This window comes from Carlito syrichta, unplaced genomic scaffold, assembly GCF_000164805.1.
Source record: "Carlito syrichta isolate Samal-C Ts95f unplaced genomic scaffold, Tarsius_syrichta-2.0.1 Scaffold269187, whole genome shotgun sequence".
Lineage (NCBI taxonomy): Eukaryota > Metazoa > Chordata > Mammalia > Primates > Tarsiidae > Carlito > Carlito syrichta.
In genome coordinates, this window is record NW_007213283.1 from 182,351 (window position 1) to 208,975 (window position 26,625).

Genomic DNA, 26,625 nt, shown 5'->3' on the forward strand with positions numbered 1-26,625 from the left:
AAGGCTGAGGCGGAAGGATCGCCGGAGCCCAGCAGGTCGAGGCTGCGGTGGCCGGGAGTATGCCACTGCACTCTAGTCTGGGCGACAGAGTGAGACTCCAACTCAGAAAAAAAAAAAGAAAGAAAGAAAGTGTCATGGAAGAGGGAGTGATCAAGAGTGCTGATGCTACTGAGAAACCAAGTAAGATGAAGACTGAGAACAACCACTGGCTTTAGCAACAAGGTGGTCTCTAATAACTTTGATAAGAGCAGTTTCAGTGGACTGGTAGAAGCTATGCTTGATGAGAGGCTTTAAGAGAGAATGGAAGGAGAGAAATTGCAATTGTTGGCATATAAAATTCTTGATGTGCTCTTTCGTAAAGGGGAGAAGAGAATTCTACCAAGCGAGAGAGACAGGTGAAATCAGAGTGAAGATTTGCTAGAAGAAGAAAAAAAAATAGCATGTTTATACACTGATGGAAGAGATCCACTGAAGAGGAAATAGGAATACAGAAGAGAAAAGGGAGATATCCTCAAATAAGTGAAAGACATCAGTACTATGTACATAGTTGGGGTGACCTTGGACAGGTTCCCATTAAAAATTGGGGGGGTTGGAGTTTCTAGATTGCTTCAGTTTTCTTAGGACAATAGTAGGCTTCCAGTTGAGAGTCAGGGTGAGGAAAAAGGGGTGAATGTTTCAGGACAGAAGAATTCATATGAAGTAACCATCTAGGACAGAGGGAGAGTTATTGACAAGCGGCATGAAGTCTTTCCTGTGATCATAAATTACATTGAGGCAAGAAATTAAGATTAGGCGTTTTACTCCAGACCTGTTCCTCTGCATGGGAGCTAGCGCAGAGCAGGTGAAGAGTTAGATATAACCAGGGGTGGGTTTTGACACAACTGTGATGGAGCACAAAAGGCAAGGGAGTTGAAGGCATGTGGAAAGGAGTGATTGTGATTGACCGTGGACTCTAGCGCCAAGAGAGGACACAAAGAGAGAGGTGACAGTGTCATGGCAGTAGCATCAATGGATTAAAGAGCCCAGTGGAGTCAGAGATTGCTGAAGGAGTGAGCAGAAAGCCTAAGACGTGGTGGGCAGAAAGCAGAAAACTTAAAATTCAAATGACAGAGGGGCTGCAGTCATAAACAATGACCTTATCTCACCAGGATATAACCACCACAGTGGTTCACGGGAAAGAGAAACTGGAAAAATCAAGAGGCTAGAGTGTTGGAAGGATGGTCTATGTTTACACTGAAATTACTAAAACAAGAGTAACTTTTAGAGAGTGATAGTGAACTATGAGTGAAAATCACTGGGAAAGGACAGTGAGTGGTGGAGGGAGAGAGCGATCTGTCATCTGTGAGGCTGAGGTGGTGATGCAACCCAATGACATGAGACTGAGCTGAGGCAACTAGTCTGGAATGAGGAGCAAGCAGCCACCTCACACTCTGGTAGTAGGAGAAGGCTGGGAGGAAATAAGCCACACAAAAAGTAATCATGACAAATACACCAATATTCTGATGAAGAAATCTCCTTTGATGTCAGAAAAAAATAAAGCACTGAGATACTCACTCCACTGAGGTTGATGAAGCATAAGTTCCATTAATTTTTTAAAAAGCTGAACCAGGCTGTTAATTAGTAATCTATGTCTGATTGTTTGCCACTTTTAGCAACAAAAGGGAAAGATTCATCAACAAATAAAAATTCATTTTATGCAAAACTGAGTCAAACATTATCAGAAATTTTGCCCTTCAAACTTTATATCTTCTCGCCCTAATTCTAGCAATCGGGTCTTTTGTTTAAACGGCTCCTAGACAGCAGAGACAAAATAAGGCCCAGAAATTTGAGTTACAGCAATAGTAGGAGACCCTAAACTCATGCCAGAGTGTTGGACTATCAATTTAATTTCCATCAGAAAAGATAAAAACACCATGAAGAAACAATCCTAATAATATGTCACTCTTCTCCTAAGACTTAACTTTTGGGTAGGTCACAGGTTTCCCTTGAGAATATTGAAAACTGTGAACACTTTTTCCCAGAAAATATGCAGAAACAAAAAGGTATAAAATTTTGTACACATTGCAAACATTTATTGATAACCTCTCCTCTCCCTCCCCAAACTCCCAATCAAGTTAGCCAGAATAGTATCTGCAAGTCAGTTTCCTATGCCCCTGGGAGAGAAATATGGTCAGCAAATAAGGGGTCAACTACCAATATCTCCTAAAAATACTAAAAATAAGAAACCACTTCTTAATTCCTTATCTTACATTGCTCTCACCTATCTTTTTTTCTTTCTTTTTTTTTTCCTTGAGTTGGAGTCTCACTCCATCTCCCAGGCTGGAGTGCAGTGGCATGCTCACAGCCACCCCAGCATCAACCTGCTGGGCTCCAGAGATCCTTCTGCCTCAGCCTTCCAAGTAGCAAGTACTCCAGGTGCACGCTACCATGCCTGGCTAATTTTTTTATTTATTGTAGAGGTGAGGGCTCCCCAAGTTGCCTGGGCTGGTCTCAAACTCGCAGGCACAGGCAATCCACTCGCCTTGGTATCCCAAAAAGCTGGGATTACAGACTGAGCCACCAAGTCCGGCCTATCTTTTTTCAAATTCTTCCCTACAGATGTTCATTCTAGGGTCAGTCAAAAATTTCAGAAAATAGTTCTCTTCCTCGGCACTTCCTACAAAGGTGGCAACCACCTCCCACTTGGTATCATGGCTGCCCTCAGACCCCTAGTGAAACCAAGATCATCAAAAAGAGGACCAAAAAGTTATCCAGCACTAGCCAAACCGGTATGTCAAAATTAAGCATAACTGGTGGAAACCCAGAAGTACTGACAACAGGGTTCATAGAAGATTCAAGGGTCAGATCTTAATGCCCAACACTGGCTATGGGAGCAAGAAGAAAATAAACCTCATGCCGCCCTGTGGCTTTCCAAAGTTCCTAGTCCACATCAAGGAGCTGGAAGTTCTGCTGATGTGTAACAAATCTCACTGTGCTAAGATTGCACACAGCATTGTCTCCAAGAACTGCAAAGCCATTGTGAAAGGAACAGCTCAGCTGGCAATCAGAGGCACCCATCCCAAAGCCAGGCTGCACAGTCAATAAAATGAATAGAAAGCTCATGTGCATATTTTATTTGTGTTTAAACAAAACCATAACAACTGCCACCCAAAATTAGAAAATACAAAGAGAAATAAAATATGCAACACAGTTTTGTTTAGTTTTTTTAAGAGACAGGGTTTTGCTCTGTCACCAGGCTGGAGTGCAGTGGTGTGATCACAGCTCACTACAACCTGGAACTCCTGAGATCAAGGGATCCTTCCACCACAGCCTTCCGAAGTGCTGGGGTTACAGGCATAAGCCACCAGGCCCAGGCCCCAGCAACACAGTTCTTCTATGAAATTGTAGTAATATCATTAAAAAAGCATGACAACTGAGGAAAGTAGTAAAGACTCCAGCTGCCAATTTTCAATTTTTTTTTTTTGAGTCGGCATCTCACTCTGTTGCCCAAGCTTGAGTGCAGTGGCATCCTCATGGCCACCACAGCCTCAAACTGCTGGGCTTAGGGGATCCTTCCTTCAGCCTCAGCCTTCTAAGTAGGTAGAACTGTAGTCAGACACTACCACGCCCGGCTTTTTTTTTTTAATTGTAGAGACAAGGTCTCACCAAGTTGCCCAGGCTGGTCTTGAACCCCTGAGCTCAGGCAATTCTCTCTCCTTGGCCTCCCAAAGTGCTGGGATTACAGGCTTGAGCCACCATGCCTAGCTGCCAATTTTCAACTAACCTAGCCCAAATCATTCTCATAAATATATGTGTGTTTATATCTGCATATATATATATATACACATAGATGCATATACATATGTATATATATACACATATATAGTATATACATACATATATACATATGTATACATACATGCACGTGTATATATGAGATAACATATATGAGAAATCTACATGTATATTTCCCAGATTTCTCACAGGTACCTCAAACTCAATCTAGAATTTCACTCAGTATCCCCGTATCCTCCACTCTCCCGACAAAAGCTTAAGAGAAAGGCTTCACCTGCCAGTCTTAAAAGCAAAACCAGGCTTCTCCCTCTCCATCACACCCACTAGTCATCACCTGAAGAATACCACCATGACCTATCAGGTCTACCGCTTACCTAAAACATTCGGGCTCTCCCCATTCCTCCTTCCCAGCTACTTCTACCTTAGTTTAGACCTCCAATATCCCTTACCCTCCAATTATGGCAGCCACCCAGTGGTCCTCTAGGATCCCAACCTTGTCTTATCCAGTACTCCAACCCAGGTCACCCATTCTCCACACGGCAGCTAGAGTGCCATTCCAAACCTTTCAGAGGCAGCAAGGCCTTCCAAAACCAGGAGTGGGAGAGAGGACGGCATCTCCAGATGCCAAAAATATAAAGAAAAGAAAAAACAAAACAGGAAATGCGTGCCCTGATATTATAGCTGGGGTTTATGGTATGATATGCCATATGCAGAGTGTGAGGCGTGTGTGAGTATGTTGGGGGAGCAGTTTGGGGAGTACTATTCACAGAAATTGGAAGTTTTAAAAAAATATCTTATATTGTTCCAAGCATACAAATAGACCATAATAAACAATAATAAAACAATACGGGGTGCTTGATTATAGTGGACACAACATTGCACACAACATTCTCTCCAAAAACTGCAAAGCCATTGTGGAAGGAACAATGGCTATGGTCCCCTACACAGACCTGTTTTTCAGAATCAGGAAAGCATACAGTCATTCCTCCAGCAGCTGAAAGTGTTAGCAGCTGAGAACTCTGCTAGCTGCGCATCACTCCAAGAAATGCCTGAAGGTAGCTCCTTGCCCAAACTTTTACCTCACCTCCTTCCTAGGGTCAGCCTGAAGCCTACTGATCAAGGCATGAGTTCCAAGATGCTACATCACTGTCTCAATCTGGGAAATCTCTGAAGGGCCATCCCAGGACCAGAGTTCCCTATTCGATGGTGGCCCTATTGTAACTGAACTACAATTCAGCTTTTCCTTCAGCCCAATTCCTCTTCTCTCATTTTTTTTAGGAACTGTTCTCAAGTGCACACAAATCTCTGTCTCAAATTCTAATTCCAAGGCTTAAGACTGTCAATCATCACCAGTATTCACAAATTAGCATTATTTCATTTTTATTTCAGATACTCTTTCTATTTTAATTGAGGAATTAAATATAATAGACAAAATTGAAGACCCTCTTCTCCCCTTATCTCTAGAGAAATCCACAATCTTTGACTTTATGTTTATAATGTCTAAGAAAATCATTGCATTTTGCTATAAATATCTATGAGCCCATAAATGTCACAGAGTAATTTCTGCAGGTATTTGGACTTTATATATGGCAACATTCAATACATTGTGCAACTTGATTTTTGTTTGCACACAAAATTGTTTTTAAGGCCAGGCGCAGTGGTTCATGCCTATAATCCCAGAATTTTTGGGAGGCTGACAGGGGAGGACTGCTTGAGCCTAGGAGTTTGAGACCAGCCTAGGTAATATAGTGAGGTCTGATTTCTACAGAAAATGAAAAAGTAGTAGGCCATGGTGGCATATGCCCGTAGTCCCAGCTACTTGGGAGGCTGAGGCAGAAGAATCACCAGGAGGTTGAGGATGTGGTAAGCCGGGACCATGCCACTGCACTCTAGCCTGGGTGACAGAGTGAGACTCCAACTCAAAAAAAAAAAAGAAAATAAGGTTTACCTATGCTGACACAACTAGCTGTTTAAAATACTATCTAAAGCAAATGTGTAAATGTGTCAAAATTTTAAAAGCTGATACATTTCAAATGAAGTCACAGTCATATCTGATATATTTCTTCTACCTTTCTTTAGATTGAATACTTTAGGGTTTTTGTTGTTGTTGTTGTTTTGTTTTTTTTTTTTTTGAGTTGGAGTCTCACTCTGACCCCCAGACTGGAGTGCAGTGGCTGCTCCCAGCCACCGCAGCCTCGACCTGCTGGGCTCCAGCGATCCTTCTGCCTCAGCCTTCCAAGTAGCCGGAATTACAGGCGCGCGCTACCAAGCCCGGCTGATGTTTTGATTTATTGTAGAGATGAGGTCTTGCTGCCCGTCTCTCGAACCCGCAGGCTCAGGCAATCCATTAACCTCAGCCTCCCAAAGGCGCGGGATTACAGGCTGAGCCACCGAGCCCGGCTACTTTAGGGTTTTTAAAAAATTGTAAGTAAATAATTTTTTTGAAAAAATGTTTAGCTCTTTCAGAGGTCCACCATTACCCTTAGGCTGCTATCCAAATTCCTGACGTTGGCTCACAACACTCTTCATTAAGTGGTCTCAACTTACTTCTCTAGCATCGCACGTCAGCCATATTGAGTAACTCAGTTCTCACCTCCAAACCACTGATATGCCATCCACTCCCTCTGTCTTACCAGCTGTCCCATGTCCCCACCCTTTCTCTACTTTGGTCTCAGTCTTTTAGATCTCAGCTTAGACATCCACTCTTCCATGAAGACTTTCCTGAGGCCCTAGAAGACATCAGGTGTCCTGCCCGTGAGTCACACACAGCAGCCTATGCTGTTTTACCTTTAAAACTGTACTACTGACTGTTTCATCGGTTTTCTTAAAATCCTGTATAATCAACTGCCCTGTGAAAGACACTCAACAACTGGAACTATGTCCCATCCACCCTTTGTGAATACACATGCCTGACACATCATAGGAGCCAGGCAACAAAATGCTATGCAAAAGTCTTTTAATGGCCAAATCAAAATATTAAGTGTCACCAAGACACAACCCAACAATGCTTGCAAGAGTTTACTAATGAGACCTTTTGGGTTTTTTTCTTGAAGGTTAAGAAAACCACCATTTCTAAAATACTGGCTTACATACTAGAATTTAGTCAGTCTACCGAATATAATAATTTGAAATATGGAACTTATAAAAAGTATGACAATAACAGCCTCTTCTTTCTCCTATTCCCAAAACCTCCACAGCAGAGCATCGTATTAACAGAAGCATCTGTTACCTGAATAATTATGATTTCTGAGCCTCCTAGGTTTATTGACTGAACTCCAATGGCCTTTCCACCACTTAATTATTCCTTAAATGAAAGGTATTTCTCAACATCTGCTCTTAATTTATTTTTAATTTGCATTTATTCTATCCTGTCTATTTATTGAAGCTGAAATTAGTAATATAGGATGACATTATCTTCACAGCATCACATTAAACAGTCTACACTTCAATTAAGGTTCCCCTGGAATAGTTTTCCAGGCTCTTTTTGCATATAGGATTTCTTTTTTTTTTTTTTAAGAGATGGGCTCTCACTATGTTGCCCAAGCTGGTCTCAAACTCCTGGCTCAAACAATTCTCCCACCTCAGCCTTCCAAAGTGCTAGAATTACCTAAGTCACAGAACCCGGCCAATAGATTTTCTTTTAACTCTCTGAGACTTATCCTCACTTTAAGATGTGATTAATATTACCTATCTTTGCTATTTTTCAAAGAACTATTACAGTATGCTACATAAACATGAATAAACTTTCTCCTTTTTCTCATTTTAGTCAACTTTTTCCTAAACCATGACTTTTCTTTGAGAACATATATATAGAAAAAGATTTAAATGCTATTGAAACTTAATTCAATTTAAATTTCCCTACATAAACTGACCAAGAGGCAATGTGAGAAAAAGGACAGTAGTCAAATTCACTAAGAGGTAGAAATAACTCTAAGTTGCAAAAAAATTAATCAAGTTAATTCTAGAGGAAAAGCTAATGACTGAAAGTCTGAAAACTTGAATTACAATGTGATTTGGAAAGCTATATACCGAGTGCAAAACATAAAACAAATCCCATAAAAGTGAAGTTTCCATTGAGATTTTACACATGTTGTTACTAACTGCTAACCATCTTTCTAATCCTTTCCCTTATTCTCTCCACCTGTACCGCTCTCTGGTCCAAGTCCCCACAATCACTAACCTCAGTTATTTTCACAACTCTTACCTGCTCCCTGCCTCTCCCAACTCTGCTCCCTTCTAAATTTATCATTCATACTGCTAACCAAGTTATCTTTCTGAAAAGTAGTACTGAGCCAGTTATTAACCCACTTAAAGTCCTGATGTGGCTCCCTACAGGGTAAGATCAAATCCTACTTTGAAAGAGCTTTCAAAACTCTCCCATCATCCCTATTACTCCAGCCACACTCAACTATCAGTCATAGACTCATAGTGCTTTGCTCTTTTTCCACCGATCTGGAACATTCTTCTCCTCCACATGACTGCCTGCTATGTATGCTTCAAGACACACTTCCAATTTCCCTCCCATTACTCCCTCTCTTACTCAGCCCTACCATTCCCACAAAGCAAGAGTTTGTCCTTCCTCCTTCATTGTTTCTTCTGCACCCTCATTTGTGTAGAAACCTACTGATGCCTTTCTTCCCATCTAGCCTGAGGACACCTTAAGAAGAGACCTATGTCTTGCTCACCTGTGAATCTAACTTCCAACAATGACCAAACAATAGCATCTGCGAATCGAATGAGGTACGGGCATAAAGAAATCTAATTTTTTAAAACTATGACAGAATACACAGGAAGCCTTTATTGAGCACTTACTGTGTGTGTGAAGACCAAGCTAAAAGCCAGCATCAGAAAGTCAGATGAAGAAAGCATATACACATTCACAAGCCAGAAGAGTCAAAAATAGGAATAAAAAGAGAACAAGAGGGGAAGATTGATTCTGGCAGAGGGACCAGAGAGTAGAAGGCTTTGTGGCATTTATGCTGCTATCCGAAGAATGGCAGTTTCAGAACTGGGGGCATGGGGAGGAGAGCAGCCAAACACAGAAAACAAAATAAGCCAAATCACAAAGGTAAGAAAAGGACCAAGAGCCGTCCTCACCTAGGGCCATCTGCCTCTTCAACAGAGGTTTAGAGGCACAGGGCAGGGTTGGGCAGTGCTACCAACAAGGTGGGCTAGCATTAGACTTCCTAAGTGTCTCCTTTAAACATATATGCACACAGTCTGTCTTGATGCCAAATCCCCCAGGATAAGATCTGTCCTACACCAAATGCCCAAGGCCACCCTGAGACAGAGGGCAAGCTTATGTGTGTTCTCCAGACATCAACTCTTCTAACTCATGGCAGGTTACATATCCAGGAAAAGCACATGCAGGGCTGGGCTCGGTGGTTCAGCCTGTAATCCCAGCTCTTTGGGAGGCCACGGTGAGTGGATTGCCTGAGCCCACGGGTTCGAGGCCCACCTGGGCAACGTGGTGAGATCTCATCTCTACAATATATCAAAAATTAGCCAGGCGTGGTAGCACATGCCTGTAGTTCCGGCTACTTGGAAGGTTGAGGCGGAAGGATAGCCAGGGCCCAGCAAGTCAAGGCTGTGGTGGCCGGGACTGTGCCACTGCACTCCAGTCTGGGTGACAGAGTAAGACTCCAACTCAAAAAAGAAAAAATGCATGCAAGTTAAAATAATCCAAATCAACTCTGATTTTTCTATGCAGACACTCTTAAAATGGGAGTTAATATATAATTAAGGTTTTGATATGTTACATGTTATGAGACTGGCCATCAATACTGCAAGTAAAAACACAAAAATAAATATCTTGACATTCCACAGGATGGTATTTTCTAAATACCTAAAAGAACTATGTGGGGTAACAGAGTAAACTAGAACACACACCAAGTTTTATTTATGAGCCCCTAAAAAGCTGGGTTTTGGAGTAAGGCCAGAAGCCTTCAACACCAAATAAGAATCAGATTCATTCTCCCAGCTCTGAGTCAATATGTGCATTTAAAATTTTAAAAGCCAATATAATTTCAAACTGACAATACAACAATTCACTTTGAGAAATGGATTATGTACAACTTAGAACAAGATTTTGTTTTCAAGTCTATATGTTTTGGTATAGATTTTACTGGATTTATTTTGTGATTTCTTTGTTTCAAATAAATCTGAAAAGGCTTCCTCCTAACTGGTTCATTCAAACTTATCCACAGTTCAACATGGCCAACCTCTGCACAAAAATGTCTGTTCCAATACAGATTGCCATCCCATGCAGGCCTTCCAAGATGTTCCCTTTCTGATCCTCAATCTTAAGACTGGCTTAGGAAAAGTTCCCATTAAATTCTGAGATGTGATCTCAAATTCCACACAATGACATATGAAAAAGAATTGCAAATTTCAAATCACACTGGAGGTTATTTTATCAATGAAGAAAAGAAAAGCCCTTCCTATATCTTGAAACAGGTTAAAGATTAAAGCTCAAAGACATGTCTGCAAACAGTCAAAGCTCTGTAAAAATATCTGGGGTTTGTTGTTTGGCTTGGTTTGGTTTGACTTGGTCTGGTTTGGTTTGGTTAACTGAAGAGAAGGATATCCCAAGGCTTGTGAAACACTTTCATAGAGCCATTGGTAATATGCTGTGGTAGGCTATAAGTCATTTAACTTCATAATTCATCTTTTAAAATTTGCTCATTGTACAAGAATGGCAGGTAAATCATTTTATTTCATAAGTAAGCTCAGTTATATTAAATATAAGCACCAAATGTCACCTATTTGGAATTTTAAGAACAGAGAGGTAAGTTCATATGTAATACATTTCTCTAACCTTAAAGAAGGTAAAAAAAAATCAGCATAGAGATGAAAGTGAAGATTTGTTTTCTCACGATGACTCAAACACACATCTGTCTGAAAATAATATCTTAGAAGATACACACAATAAGATTTTACAATGAATTGATCAAAGGACTTTATGCTCATATATTACCTAAGGAAAGAGTTCAAGATGTGGTGTTAGGCTCTTGGAAGGAAGAAGTTAAATACACTGAGGCTACAACTAAGGAGCTCAATGAAGAAATACGTCAGCATTAATATTCTGGTATGATCGTCTGGTTCAATGGGCCACAACAAGAAATGCATCAACAAGTTTCATCGCTCTCTTGAACCACTTTTCTCAATGTTACTTTCACTGGGTATAACCCAAACTCTTCGAAATACAGCATAAAAGAAAAAATGCCCAATATCATGAAATCCATTACCTTTTTAGATTCTTTGCGGGAAAGTGTTTATATGTAGACATAATAAACACTTGGCTGTGGCTTTCTTTGCTCCTCTGAAATGCAGATCACTTTCACATTGGTTCTAAGACTCTTAAACCTACCTTCCTTGCCTATAAGTCAAGGGTACTAAAGAGAATAACCCATGGAACCTGGTAAAACTCTAGATGAGGGACTCCACCTCACATAACTGAGTCTGGATCCAGCAAGGTGGTTCTGACATCTAGCCTGAGTTAGAACTCCATATGTGACAAGCTCAAAACCTAATTTCCGGGGATAAAAAGCAAATGCATACATCTACATAAACACTGAATGTTAAATAACAAGACTCACACGTAGCCTTTGAGGGGCAAGAGAACCAATTGATTAGTATCAACCTCAAAATACCATCCTGTCCCCCAAAATCTTCTTCCTATTAATATTGTATACCAAAACCTTGATTAGAAAATGCAGTTGAAGAAATGTGTAAATACTTAGACTATGAAAGTAGAGAAAAAGACCTAGAGAGATAATACTTTTGAAATTACGGTAGATGTGTCCATTTGAAAATTGTACCACTCTAGAGATACAGTCATATTTTTGATAGGATTTCTCTGCTACATCAGAAATGTCCTTATGTGCTTTTTTTTCCTGCTCTTGAAAAAAAGATTTTGTAACATAATTAAATGTTAAAACTGTTGAACTAGATGTAAATAATAATAGTCACCCATCCACCATCAAAAAAAGTTCATTTGAAAGTATTTGCATAAAAAATGTTATTCTCTTGTTTTATGTGTCATTAAGCTTCACTGCTGAGAAAGACAAAACTGACTTTTTTTAAGAAACTGATTTTTTTGACCAAGCAAAGTGGTTCATGCCTGTAATCCTAGTACTTTGGGATTACAAAAGGCCGAGGCTGAAGAACTGCTTGAGCCCAGGAGTTCAGAAGTAGCCTAGGCAATACGGTGAGACCTAGTCCCTATAAAAAATTAGCCAGGAGTGATGGTATGCACCTATGTCTAGGCTGAGCGAGCCCTCACCAGGGTTGGTGGCTCTTTCTATGCATGTACACATGTATACCTGTGAGAGAGAGAGAGAGAGAGAGAGAGAGGGCGCATGCGCATGCAGAAAAAAAGGCAGGGAGGATGTGAAAAAGGCTTAAAATTCAGCCTCCAATGAGGATGTTTTAATTCAAAAGAGTTGGCCAGGCATAGTGGCTCACCCTTATAATCCCAGCACTTTGGTAGGGTGAAGTGGGAAGATTGCTTGAGGTCAGGTGTTTGAGACCAGCCTAGTAAGCATAGTGAGATCTCGTCTCTGCAAAAAAAATTTTTAAATTAGCTGGGCATAGTGACAAGTGCCTATAGCCCTAGCTACTCAGGAGGCTATGGCAAAAGGATCGCCTGAGCCCAGGAAATAGAGGCTGTGGTAAGCCGTGATTGTGCCACTGCACTCCAGCCTAAGTGACAAGTGAGACTCTAACTCAAAAAAAAAGAAACTAAATTTCTTAAAATTGAAGGGAGCTAAGGTTGTACCACCCTAAACCTCAATCTCAGTTGCCAGATGAGCCTAAACAAACATTTCCCTTATTAACTAGGGAGCTAAGAGCGAGTTTCTGAGGGAGAAGCCTCACAGAATATAAATACACCTTTAATTGTTCAAAGGCACAAGTGCAAAGACTGAAGAGCCACAGAAAACTGGAAACTTTACCCACCTCCCAGGGTTGACATGTATAAATCCAGGGGCAGAGGAGGAAAAAGTGAAAGGACTGAGGCCTGGTTTCTTTCTTTCTTTTTTTTTTTTTTTTGAGTTGGAGTCTCACTTGGTCGCCCAGACTGGAATGCAGTGGCCGCTCCCGGCCACCGCAACCTCGACCTGCTGGGCTCCGGCAATCCTTCCGCCTCAGCCTTCCGAGTAGCCGGAATTACAGCACGCGCTACCACGCCCAGCTGATTTTTTTTTTTTTTTAATTATTTATGGTAGAGATGAGGTCTCGTTGCCCAGGCAGGTCTCGAACCCACGGGCTGAGGCAATCCACTCACCTTAGTCTCCCAAAGGCGCGGGATTACAGGCTGAGCCACCAAGCCCAGCTGAGGCCTGGTTTCCATCTCTCAGTCCACAAGTCATCATTTCAAGAGTAAATGTATATTAAAAACTCACACTGACTCACATTTCAAATATTGAATGGAGTCTATTTATTATTAAACAGTTAAGGCATAAAGAAAGATAAAAATAAAACATAGTAAACGCCTATCCCTCCACTCACAGCTTAAGAGAGGGAGAAAAAAATCCAGCTAATAATCTGAAACCACCTGAATACTCTCTCTCCGTTGCTTTAGATTAAAGTTTAACTAATATTTACAATGGCTCAAATGGTCGTGCGTGTTCCCTTGTTCCCAGAAAACCATCATATCAGCATCTAATTCAAACTTCTGGGTTCAGATAAGGTTCAATAAAATTGAGTTTTCCATTCTGTCTATATAATTAATGCACTTCCTTTGCTTAGAATCATTCTCAGCAATTCACATTTTCCGGTCCTGAATAGATCTCCTATAAAGCTCTCACAACCACAGGAACAGGTCATGAGAATCACATTAATACAGAAAACTTTCTTATGATTGTACTACTTCAGCATAATGAGGTAACAACATGGAGAATATTTTTACAAGCATTACAAGAATAGCTGCCCTCCTCTGCCAGAGCTGAATTTCCATCAGGGTTACTGTCCATCACCACAAATCCCCAGGGCTCATGGAAAAAAACAAACCTGCTCAAAGACCTTCCTTCAAAGCACAGGTATTCCAGCCAAAAAAAAAAAAAAAGCTTCTAGGGAAACAAAAAATGAACTATTTTTCACAGTCCCTTAAGTTGTTTAGAAAAATCCCCTCACAGATATTGCTTTAAATGTAAGAGAAAAAAATAGACCAATGACTCCCTAAATACAACTTAACTACTGTCTTTCCTTTAAAAAGGCCTCAGAAAGATAAACAAATAAGGTAATCCTCCTCAGAATTTTCATAAAGCCTAATCTTGTTAAGCAACTTTATTGCAAACATAGCAGATTTTCAGGAGGCTTGCTATAAATGTAACCAGGTATAATATTCCATATTAAATAATTTGTTTTATTTTTATTTCACCGGCCTCTCTTTGCTTCCCTCCCCCACACTCTTCAATCAACCCTTTCAATACCACAGATACCTATCTGGGCATCAGACCAGGACCTAAACTGTGCCAAGTGTCAGTGCATCTGAAATCCACTACCTTTTTTTAACCTCAGCCAGTTAAAAGCCTTGAGCAGCAGTCAGAGAAAAAGAGAAAAGGGAATTCACGTCAGAAACACATTATCAATTTCTCTATCTTCCACCCAAAGGACTGCCTGTCCTCTGGTATTTTCCCCTTTGCTGACTCTCAACAGAGAATGACAGAGACCAGAGCCAAAAAATCAAAGAAGACTTTGACAGGCCCAGAAGCAGTAGGTTGTGTCTCTTACAACGAACCCTTCCTAGCCAGGGCTGTGATGACGGCTTCTGGGGGCCCAGAGCTCTGCTTCACAGCCCGGGGTCCCAATGTGGTGACTATGAAGGAAAAGACAGAAGGGCTGTATAAGCACGATTAATATGGTGCAAAATTTGTAAGAGGAAGAATTAGGCACAAAATAAAGATGTCATCCAACAATAATGAAATAAACTGCCTTATAAATTAGGAGACTGGAAACTCCAGAGAAGGTAAATGCAGCATTTCTGCAGTCAGATCACCTGAGTTCTAATCCCAGCTCTGTCACCTCCAAGCTCTATTGCCTTTGTAACTAAATAAATGTTTATTGCCCACATATTATGAGCAAGGCACTGGGCTTGGTACCAGGGATGCATTGATCCCTGCACCTGTGGGGTTGAATGCTAGGTGGGAAGACATTAACAAACATACAATACAAGAAAAAGTACCAGTTAGTGACAAAAACAATACAGGGAACTTAAATACAGTGATGCAGTGAACAATGACAAGGAAAGCTACTTTCTAAAGTCAGCAGGGAAGATCTCTCAGAGGAGGTTACATTTAAGCCTACATCTAAATGACAAAAAGGAACCAGCCAGGCAAGGATGAGGGGAAGAGAGATGTGCAAAGGCCCTGAAGCAGGCACAACTGGGCCTTTGGAGAAATAGAAAGAAGGCTAATGCAGCAAATTGCTTCTGTCTGGCTTACATTGGTCATCAGTAAAATTGTGGTTGTGAGGACTAAATCAATATCACCACATCTGCCTACAGAACATGGTCAATACACATAAGTTGCTAGAATTATCATAATTATCACCACCAGTTAGATCCCATCACTGGAGGTGTGTAAACAGAGGTTGGGTGAGCATGTCACAGGCATGCCTGGGTTATATGGCCTCTAAGCTTCCTTCAACAATCAGATCTTAGGATTAGACAAGCAGAAAAAATGATTCCGTGTACAGTGGCTCATGCCTGAAATCCCAACACTTTGAGAGGTGGAGGCAAGAAGATTGCCTGAGTCCAGGAGTTTGAGACCAGCCTGGGCAACTTGGTGAGACTTCATCTCTACAGTAAATAAAAAAAATTAGCTGGATGTGGTGGCACGCACCTGTAGTTCCAGTTACTTGGAAGGCTGAGGCAGAAGGACTGCCTGAGCCCAGCAGGTCGAGGTTATGGTGGCCATGAGCATGTCACTGCACTCTAGCCTGGGCGACATTGTGAGACTCTGACTTCCCCTCACTGCTCCAAAAAAAGAAGAGAAAAGGTGAAGTAAGAAATGACAAAATTGTTACACTCAAGTTTCCTGCCCAAGGTCTTTTAAAGAAGGTATGAATTAATACAATGTGGAGTTTACTTGACTAATTCATTCAATAAATAGTTCCTTTCCATCTGAGAATCTGTGATTCTATTCCTCAAACTGTCAAGAACTCCATGTGCAACTAGTTGACACACTGCCCTTGGCCTTGAGGTCTACGCTTGCTTTCTTTTTTTTTTTTTTTTTTGAGTTGGAATCTCACTCCGTTACCCAGGCTGGAGTGCAGTGGAAAGCTCAGGGCCACCCCAGCCTCAACCTGCTGGGCTCCAGCGATCCTTCCACTTCAGCCTTCCAAGTAGCCAGAACTACAGGTGCATACTACCACACCCAGTTAATTTTTGATTTATTATAGAGATGAGGTCTCACCAAGTTGGCTGGGCTGGTCTCGAACCCGCCGGCTCAGGCAATCCACTCGCCTCGGCCTCCAAAAGTGCTGGAATTATAGGCTGAGCCACGGAGCCTAGTCGAGGCCTACTCTTTCTAGAGGGCTCTGGACTAAAACCCACCGCAACAAGTAATGAAAATAACAGAAAAGGATGGCATTATATGCTACTAGGTCTAAAGTATGTTAGTTTTTAAATGAAATAGCAGTGAGGATTTTTTTTATTTAGTAAGTATTTCAAACTATTTTGTTATTTCATGTTTAAAATGTTCCAAATAAAAGTTTCTGAGTCAATCCTCTATTGGCCATATAATTTACTTTTTTAAAATTACTATTTCTTGGTCTACTGTTTCAATATATTTATTAACTTGTTGAGCTTTATGAAGCCTACGAATTATGACTGTCATTGATGATGAACTTGATATACGTGCCTTTAAGAGGAGGAAAAGTCTCCTACTCAACCACAAAGCCTTGATCATTAAAGATCACACTCTTTCAAGTTCCTTTCTAAAACATATTCAAATCCAAGGCAAATGTACTACAACTATAAACAGATGTATGGCTTTTATATTCATAAAACTACTTTATTACCCACCCTTGATAATTTTGTATTTCTGCTTAGATAGTGGAAATGGCTTTTAAAAATACAACATATAAAAGCTCACACACAGCATGAAGCAAAGTAATACTGAATGAAGCAATATAAACAATCCCAATAATTTAACATCAAACGCATATCTTTTTATTATGCCAGGCTTTTAGACTGACAAAATTCAAGGATTTGGAGAAGAAAATGAAGAATCTTCATAAACCAAGATATTAAATTTATCAGCATCCTCCCAACATGAGTTTTCTTCCCTCAATCTCCATTCCCCTACTCCCATCTAATCCCCCAACAAAAAAGAAACCTAGAGGATCAGGGTAGAATCAAAGTTTTTAAAAATGAAAAAGCAACAAATTCAGTATAGAGAATGTAGAAGGAAGATCTTTAAATATATATATATTATATAGATAATTCGTATATTTAATCTAAACTAAAAATCCCTTGGAATAGGTAAATTTTGAAGTACCATGGGATACGACAACTGTATACTAAGAATTTACCTTTAAAAAAAAGCAAAAAAGTATCTTCCAGAAAGCCAGATGGAAACTAATAGGCCCATTCATATCCAAATTTATCTACCGACTTTTGCAACATAATCCAGCCAAAAGAATGTGATTTCTATCTCAGCTATGCAACAGCTAATTTTTCAATGTGTTTTGAAGTAGATGCCACCAAAAAAAAAAAAAGCAATAGTCATATCCTTGGTATTAAAACACTCTAAGAAATTTGATAGTCTTTAAAAATATAAAAACTTAGTAATACAAATTTATTGAAGAGCTTTAGAAAATACATTTGGAAGAAAAGAGAAAAATAATAATCTCAAAATGCCAAAACAACCACTGTTAACATTTTAGTGTATACTTTACTAATTTTTTTTTTTTTTTTTTGAGTTGGAGTCTCACTCTGTTGCCCAGACTGGAGTGCAATGGCACGCTCCCAGTCACTGCAGCCTCGACCTGCTGGGCTCCGCCAATCCTTCTGCCTCAACCTTCCAAGTAGCTGGAAATACAGGTGCACCCTACCACACCGGCTAATTTTTGATTTATTGTAGATTAGAGGTCTCGCCAAGTTGCCTGGGCAGGTCTCGAACCCAAGGGGCTCAGGCAATCCACTCATCTCAGCCTCCCAAAGCGCTGGGATTACAGGCTGAGCCATCGAGCCTGGCTACTAATTTTTAAGACATATTTTTCACCAAAAAAACTTCATATAACACATATTTTTTTACTAACTATATCAAGAACATAATTCTAGGGGAGGCATGATGGCTCATACCTGTAATCCCAGCACCTTGGGCAGTCAAGGTGAAAGGACTGTTTGAAGCCAGAAGTTAAAGACCAGCCTGGACAACATAGCGAGACCCTGTCTCCACAAAAAATCAGTCAGACATAGTGGCACTTGCCTGTCATCCCACCTACTTGAGCCCAGGAGTCTGAAATTACAGTGAGCTATGATCATGCCACTGCACTCCAACCTGAGCAGCTCTAAAAAATGTTTATCAAATAATAAAAAAAAACATATTTCTGTGTGGGTGGATGTGTATTTATACACACACACACACACACACATCCATATTTTTTTTTATAAATGCTTAATCTTCCCATTTATGAATATACCCTAATTTAATTAAATTCTAAATGATCTATTCAAATGTACTACAGTAAAGAAACATAGTAGGTTTAAACCACTATTTCCTAAAGTTGCTTTTGTGAATTGCATATTAACAGTCCTACACTTGTGATTCTTTCAAAATACCTTGGAAAATAATGACTTAACCAACCTCCATTACTATATTTTTGTAGTGTTTCCATTTTTTTCTATCATAAATGATGCTGTAATCAACTTTTTTTTTTCTTTTGTAGAGACGAGATCTTGCTACACTGCCCAGGCTGGTCTTGAACTCCTGTACTCAAGTGATCTTCCTACCTTGGCCTCCCAAAGTGCTCAGATTACAGGTGTGAGCCACTGTACCTGGCCCAACTTCTTGAATGTACATTTTCATATACTGCTTAGGGAGAAACTCTAGAAATAGAATTACTTGGCTAATTAATATTCATGTGTTAAAAACATGCAACTAGTACAACCTCCATGGAAAACAGTTTGGCGATTCCTAAAAGATCTAAAAATCGACCTTCCATACGACCCCGCAATCTCCCTACTGGGAATATACGTGGAGGAACTCGGATCACTCTATAAAAAAGATACCTGCACACGCATGTTTATTGCAGCATTGCTCACAATAGCAAAAACATGGAACCAAACATGCTGCCCACTGAAGGAGGACTGGATAAAAAAAAAAAAAATGCGGTACATATACCTGATGGAGTATTACGCAGTCACAAAGGACAAAATTATGAACTTCACAGCAACTTGGATGGACTTAGAGTCTATAATACTAAGTGATCTATCACAGAAACAAAGAACTGAGTATCACATGTTCTCATTCATAAGTGGAGCTTGAACAATTATCGCAATACTATGAGAAAAGGATTGGCAGTAGTGGGAAACTGCCAGGGGAGGTGGGGCACACCTCGTCAACAAAGGTACCTGCATAATGAACATTGGCATACCTAACCCTGAATTGTACCCTGCATCTTTTTTTAACTTTTAATTTCCCACATCTTTAAAATAAAATTTTTTTTAAATAAAAAAAAATGTTATTATTTTTGCCAAACTGTTTCCCAGCAGTATATGAGATCTGTCAGCCTTTTTAAATGATAATTTTAAATATAAAGAATAGTTTGTAAGTTTATGTGCTCATCATATATACACAGTATTTTTGAACTTACATAATTAGCTTTTTTATGGACATAGCTAAAGTACAAGTTATAAATATGAAAGGTCTTGCTTTAATAGAGGTTGACTCGGAAAACTACTTAATAATATACCACCTCACAATTTATAAAACATGACAAGTATGGAGAATTTAAATGGTCTCTCTTCTGTTTTTCTCTCTGTTATATTTACATATGTCTGAATATATACTCTGTGCCCCTAAGAAGATATTAATAATCCTTTATATTTATATAGCATTCATAGTGTTCAAACATTTAGAACAAAAAGAGTTCTAGAGAAACAGAACATCCTCAACACATATTTTAAAATAGGATATCTGATTAGAATATTAGGATATCTTCTACACCTCCAGAAGATTCTTCAAACTTCACAATAGTTGCTACATATTTAAAGGCAAGTCTATAATAACTTAAATCTTTACCAATCAACAAACACTAGTATGATGGAGAAAAATGTGTATTCTAAGACAGTTAATTTAGATCTTATTTTCAGTGACTATTTCTGCAGTTTCAAATAATAATAAGAGATAAGCTCCTAGCAATATAAAGATGGTTCACATGGCAAAAGAGGCTTTGGGTTCCTTTTTTGTTTTTAAAGTGACACTGGATATATTTTTATACCTAAAGTAACTCTTAAAATTACTTAAGTATAGTGTTCGCACCAAGGGTGGAGTTCTGTGTAATTTTCAAAGTTCAGAAAGACCCTGCCTGCTCAAAAACATCTACCCTTTGAGCCTGCCTCAGAATCATATTTGAAGCTTTTTTAAAATACAGGCATTTTTATTCAATAGGTCTGGAGTGATGCCAATGCATCTGCATTTTTTGAAAACCCCCAGTTGATTCATTTGTACAGCCAGAGTCAAAAAGTACCCAGTTATATAAGAAAGATTGGAAGAGGGGGTGGTATCCCTGAAGTCCCCAATTTAAATGTTCATATGAAAACCATTAATCTACCAGTGTAGTTTGTTAGATTACCTACGTGAAAACTTTACCTTGAGAAGATTCATAAGAAGTTTCAAGGTAGGACACCTGATAGCCTAGCAATGCTCACCAACAAGGATGGAGGTGAGCACACATGGTAATGGAATCCAAGCATGAGAAGATCCTTCCTGCCAGAAACTACAGTACTTCCTACTTTAAGCATATAATCTCTTCAATTTTCAGAGAATAGAGGGGAAAGATGCTCAGATGTATTTTTGTATTTTTTTTTAATGTGGAATGCTTTATTTGCGTATTCCTTTTATCTGTCCAGATGTCTCTGTCCTCATTTTTTTTTTTTTTTTTTTTTGAGTTGGAGTCTCACTGTCACCCAGGCTGGAGTGCAGTGGCATGCTCATATCCTCTACAGCCTCAACCTGCTGGGCTCAGGCGACGCTCCCACCTCAGCCATCCAAGTAGCTGGAACTACAGGTACACACCACCACACCTGGCTAGTATTTTTGTATTTTCATGGTATAGTCTTATAAATAAACAACATTTAGCTACACGTAGCAGTTTCACTAAGCAATGTAAGTCAACATACAATGAGACAAAATTGGGTTGAGAAAGTAAGATAGGACACTCAGAAACATTATATTACCTTTTACAAAATGATAGTCATTTGTCAGAATTAAGTCTCTCAAAAGAAGTTTGCCTCACAAGAACCATGATAAACAAGCCAAGAAACCTGTCTTCTAAATAATTTATACATAAAAATCCATAATTGTCTTGAGCTTCCATTACCTACCAGATCTGGACTTAATAATATCACTGAATTCATTCTGCCCACTGTCGGGCCTGGCTTCATGTTCTCCATACTTGGCCATCTTGGCTGAGTTTCGGTGTAATCCAAAAACTGTACCAGGTCCTCTCTTTAAGACTTTCAACTTCCTACGATCATTCAGCTTGAGACCAATACCTAAAAAGAAAAGGGAAATTACCGACTCAAAAAAAAGTTTATTTTTTTATTTAGTTAACCATTCAGTAAATACTTATTGAGTGCCTACTTTGTATAAAGCATTCATCCAGGCAATGGGGATATTACTATCAACAAGAGACATAGCCTCTGTCATTATGGAGCTTACAGACACTAAGCAACTAATAATATAATGGATTACTTCGTTATAATACTGATAGATTACAAATGTACAAAGGAGAAGCATAAAGTAATAAGAGCATACAGAGAGGAATCCGACCTGCCCTAGGCAACTAGAGAAGGCTTTCTTGAAGAAGTGACATTTGAGCCAAGCCTTCAAGGATGACAAAAACTTAATTAGCCAAAAAGCGAAGTGGAAAAAGAAAAGGTAAGAATGTCCCACGTAAGGTGGCGGAAAGAATCATGGAGGAATCAAAGAGCTGAGCACAGGTCACTGTTTTTGGAGAGAAGAGAGCCAGGAGACAAGGGTATTCTGTTGAACTAGGTAAGGGATATAGCAGGCAGGACCAGGGACAGGGCCTTGAAGACCATGTCAAAGCTTTTGGTCTTTATCTAAAGAACAACGATGAACCAGTGGATGGCTTCAAGAAGGGAAGTGACTTGATCAAATTTAACAGTGAAGTGTGATAATATCTTCAACTTCAGTTCAAACATATATGTATGTGTATGTGTATACAAACATGCAGAGAAAGAAAGAGATGCAGTAAATATTGTGGTTACTAGAGAAACTAGTCAAAGGGCATCTGGATGATTATTGTACTATTCTATTGTAACATGACAAGCAGGAAATGACTGTGGCCTAAACAAGAGTAGATGGAAAGAAATGGGTGAATATGTGGGATATTTAGCTATCAAAGAAAGTCCAATAGGACTTGGGAACCAATCAGATATGAGAGGTTCAGGACACTAACATGCAAAACGACTTCCTAATTTTGGCTTGGGCAATTAAGTGGGAGGTGAGTCATTCAGTGACCTGGGAACACTGGAGGATAGCCAGTTGGGAGAAAGAAATAATGAATGTGGTTTGAACTTGCTGAGTTTCAGGTGCCTCTGAGATATATAAGTGGAGATGACAAAGAGTCAGTAGGATATACAGGATTGGATCATCAATCTGACAGATTTTAGGAGAGTATAAAAAACTTTTTTCATTTTTTATATGGCTCTACTACTGTTAAGAATTCCTAGGTTATTATGTGGTTAAATTGCTTTGATCAGGTACATAACCAAGAAATTGGCTCAACTCTTAAGTGTATTTTATCATATTCAAGAACCAAAACCTTTTTCCAGAATAATGTATATAAAATTTTATTAATATGGAAAATTAAGTTTTCCCAAGGAAAAAGTCCCTTTCCTAGAAAAAAAAACTAGAGTGAATTCCCTTGAAGAGATAAGTCTAACAGTTTTCCTCACCATTGGTCTTATCCAAGGGGCTCCACTTCAATGCTTCCCAAAGCTTATTCCCACTCCATAAAAGAGAAAATTAAACAGTTTACACAGGACTTTATTTCATTTGCACATGACCAGTAATACTGCTTCATTACAATGTTTTACTTGCCACACCCCTCAAGACACTTTTTCAAACTTTCTCAGTCCCTTCATGCTGCAAAGATAAGCAGGAAAAAGTGATTAGAGGACAAGGGAAAGGCAAGGAGAAAGGAAAATAACAGAAGACCATTCAAACAGTGATAGCCTCTGATTTCATGTGTTGCCATTAATAGCCAGGAGACTCCAGTCTGAGTGATATCAGGCAAAGGATACCTCCTTCTAAATCCCCAAATGCTGTAGCAACTTTGGTTGACAGGAGATAGAATTAACTTCTCACCACTAAAAATGTATCTCAATGGCACCTTCTACTTCCACACCAATGAAATTGAGAAGATCCCATCTTCTCCGCAAAGCTAGATGAGAGACTAAGAATAAATGAATGGCCGGCTCGGTGGCTCGGCCTGTAATCACGTGCTTTGGGAGGCTGAGGTGAGTGGATTGCCTGAGGCTGAGGGTTCGAGACCCGCCTGGGCAACTTGGCAAGACCTCATCTCTACAATAAATTAAAAAATGAGCCAGGCATGGTAGCACGCGCCTGTAATTCCAGCTACTCCAAAGGCTGAGGCGGAGGGATCGCAGGAGCCCAGCAGGTCGAGGCTGCAGTGGCCGGGAGCAGGCCACTGGGCGACAGAGTGGGACTCCAACTCAAAAATAAAAAATAAAAAAAGAATAAATGAATGGGGCATTGCTTCAGAAGCTTTAAGCCCTATACAATTGTAAGGTATTGTTAGCGCCACCCTATATTTCCCTTTCCTTAATATGATGTTCTGTAAAGTTTAGCCAGAACCAGATGTTCCCCACCGAAACCAAATCCCTCAAGTCCAGGTTCACCAGCTCTTCCTTCAGAACATCTCTGGCAAGGGTGTGTGGCAATAAATCTAAGGCAGGCATGGCCTTAATGTCAAAATTAGTGTTTTAATTTTTAAAGATTTTGGTTATTACACACACACACACACACACACACACACACACACACACACACAGTCTTCAACAATGTGCTTTATGATGGAAATGCAGTGTAAGTCATTGACGAAAAACCACTCGTTCATTTCCTCTGGAATCCCAAACCTGGGGGTGCTAGCGATAATGGGAAGGGAAGCCAAGGGGACAAGTTTGCTGCTCTGCTTGAAACACAGTGAAAGAAACCGCTGAGTGCCAAGAACTGCCATTCACACTCGGAAGCACTCCAGGGAAGGTTAATACTACTGTGATTAATACTGTTTACGGGGGCAATAAATTTTAGGAAAACACCCAAAGGAGAGTTAAAAAGCTGTCTCATCGGTCCCATAAATGCCGGTAAAAGGAGCGGGGAACAGCTCCACGTCCACCCTGGCCCTCGCGGCTGAAGGACCCACGAGCTTCGCATTCCTCCAGCTCTCGGCAGACCCACTGCCACCCGCAGGTTGTCTTCCCCCACGCCCACTCGCAACCAACCCGGAGGGGTCGGCGCGACTTCTCGAGGCCGGTGCAAATTACAAAGGATTGGAGGCAGCTCCTGCCGCGGTGCCCGAAGGCCCGGAGCGCCGGCTCCGACCTGGGGAATCCGGCCTCCCCACGAACTCGGTGCGCTCTGACCGCGGCGACCAGTGCACTGACCCTCCCAAGCGCAGCATGGGGAACTGGACCGCGAGGCCCTGGTGACCTAAGTGACCTGAGGAGGCCCTCCCCAAGACACCCCAGAGAGCGGGACTTGGAGTTATACCCGGGCTCTCCAGTTCATTGTAAAGGAAAGTGCGAGTCCCACGGCTCTTGGCGGTCGGGCACGTTTTCTCTTCCTCCTGGGGGGGCCTGGGAACGAGTCCCTTTCGTAATCTGGGACTTGAGGGGAAATAATCTCTTTTAACAACGTGCCATCTAAAAGTTGCACAGCCTACAATTGGTGCTTTGTTGGTTTTGTAAGTGGCCTTGGGCAACCAGAGCCTAGGACCACGGGCCAAAAGGGGGCATGAATTACCTTGTCAGTTACAGCAAGAGATGCCAAGAGTCCGGAAAACGAGACGAGGAGACTGCGCTGGACTACGCACCCGTGAGCCCCCACCCCCACCCCCTCGCCCCTGATCCCTTCAGCCTCTCCAGAGCCGCTGGCGGGGAGCTGGTGATCGCGCCACTCTCTCCGGAGCCCCACCCTCGAGAGCAGCAGCCACCTAGAGGTCTAGCACGTTCCCAGTCTGGCGGCCGGCTGGGAAGCGCTCCCCGGCCCGCCGACCACACAGCCACGATCTGCCCACCCTCCCCTGGCGGACACCGCCGGGGCCCCGCCCTCCCGGGCCCGGGTGTGTGTGACAGGCTGTCCTAGGAGGCCACGTCCCCTCTCGGAGATCCCTGGCCCAGCGCCCTGCACCGTGCGATGCACGGACGCGCGACCCTTTCGCCCCAGGGGGAGTGAGGATTGGGGGCGCCAGAAGGCAGCGCAGAACCGGGCCGAGAAGTTTGGGTCGTTCGCCACTAATACGGATCCCGAGGACCACACGCCCGAGCACGCTCCACGTTCCTGGCATTCTGCCTCCCGCCAGGGTCGGGTGGGGGAGCCGAACCGAAGGCTCCGGGGAAAGTGCACGCAAAAGTTGGTTACATTTCGACTCTGAGACCCGAGCAGGAGCTCGGGACGCCGATCCGGGACGGGAGAGCCGCAGAAAGATCCATCCTCCTCCCGGCCCCCACCCACTCCTCGGGGGCCGCGTTCACATTACCCAGCCCGAGGCTTCAATAATGCACGCGCCTACCTGCTCCCCGCTGGCCGCCGCCGCGTCCGGAGCCGGCCGCCGGCTCCTCTGGACCAGTTTGAGTCGTAGTAATTGCGAGGGGGTGTGTGTGTGAGTTTCCTGGTGCGATGTTTAAAAAAAAAAAATGAAACGTGGAGAAACAGACGAGATCCGAAAGGAAAAAAAAATTGACACCCGAATGAAAACGCCCCTGACTTGTGCAATCTTCCTGCCTGGTAGTTCCGCCAAACACAAAACAGTCAAAGCGCAAACCTGGAGCGGGCGCGCAGGCACCAAGTTTGCCAAACACTAGAGAGTTTTCCGCCTGCAAAAATGACCCAAGGGAAGGGGGGCGCCGCTCCCGGTGATTCCCCAATCGGCTTTGGGAGCCAGAGGCTCCTCCTCGCCCCTCGGCGGGAGAAAGCCCGCGGCCGGCTGCGGCTGCCCGCTCCCCTCCTCCGAGGAAGGGCGACTCCACAACTTTGTGCGAGAGAGCGGCTCGCTCCTTCGGCGGCTCCTCCTCCGCCTCCTCTGCCTCCTCCTCCTCCCCCCGCGGGCCAGCCCCTTTGTTGGAGAGGAGCACGGGGGGCGGAGGAGGGAGGGTGGTGCAGGACCAGGAGGTCTCGCGCCGCCACCCCCCACCCTTGGGAAGGGGCTCGCGTCCCGGCACCCGGGGGTTGGCGCGCGCTCTCTCTCTCTCCCTCTCCCTCTCTCTACTCTCTCTCTCTTCTCTCTCTCTCTCTCTCTCTCTCTCTCCCCCCCTCTCTCCCCCTCTCTCTTCTCTCTCTCTCTCCCTCTCCCTCTCTCTACTCTCTCTCTCCCTCTCTCTTCTCTTCTCTCTCTCTCTCTCTCTCTCTCTCT

General features: G+C 41.9%; 1 protein-coding gene across 1 annotated transcript in view; it reads right to left on the minus strand.

The window, feature by feature from the left end:
• The window catches only part of UTRN (utrophin), a gene marked incomplete at its 3' end in the record, with an annotated part of 204,537 nt that extends 179,294 nt beyond the window's left edge, over positions 1-25,243 (minus strand). Inside the window, exons 1-2 of the mRNA XM_008052244.1 lie at positions 25,017-25,243; positions 21,329-21,499 (exon numbers count right to left, since the gene is read on the minus strand). Of these exons, the coding sequence (XP_008050435.1) occupies positions 21,329-21,407 (79 nt within the window). The remainder of the gene's footprint in view (positions 1-21,328; positions 21,500-25,016) is intronic.
• Between the last annotated feature and the right edge of the window lie 1,382 nt (positions 25,244-26,625).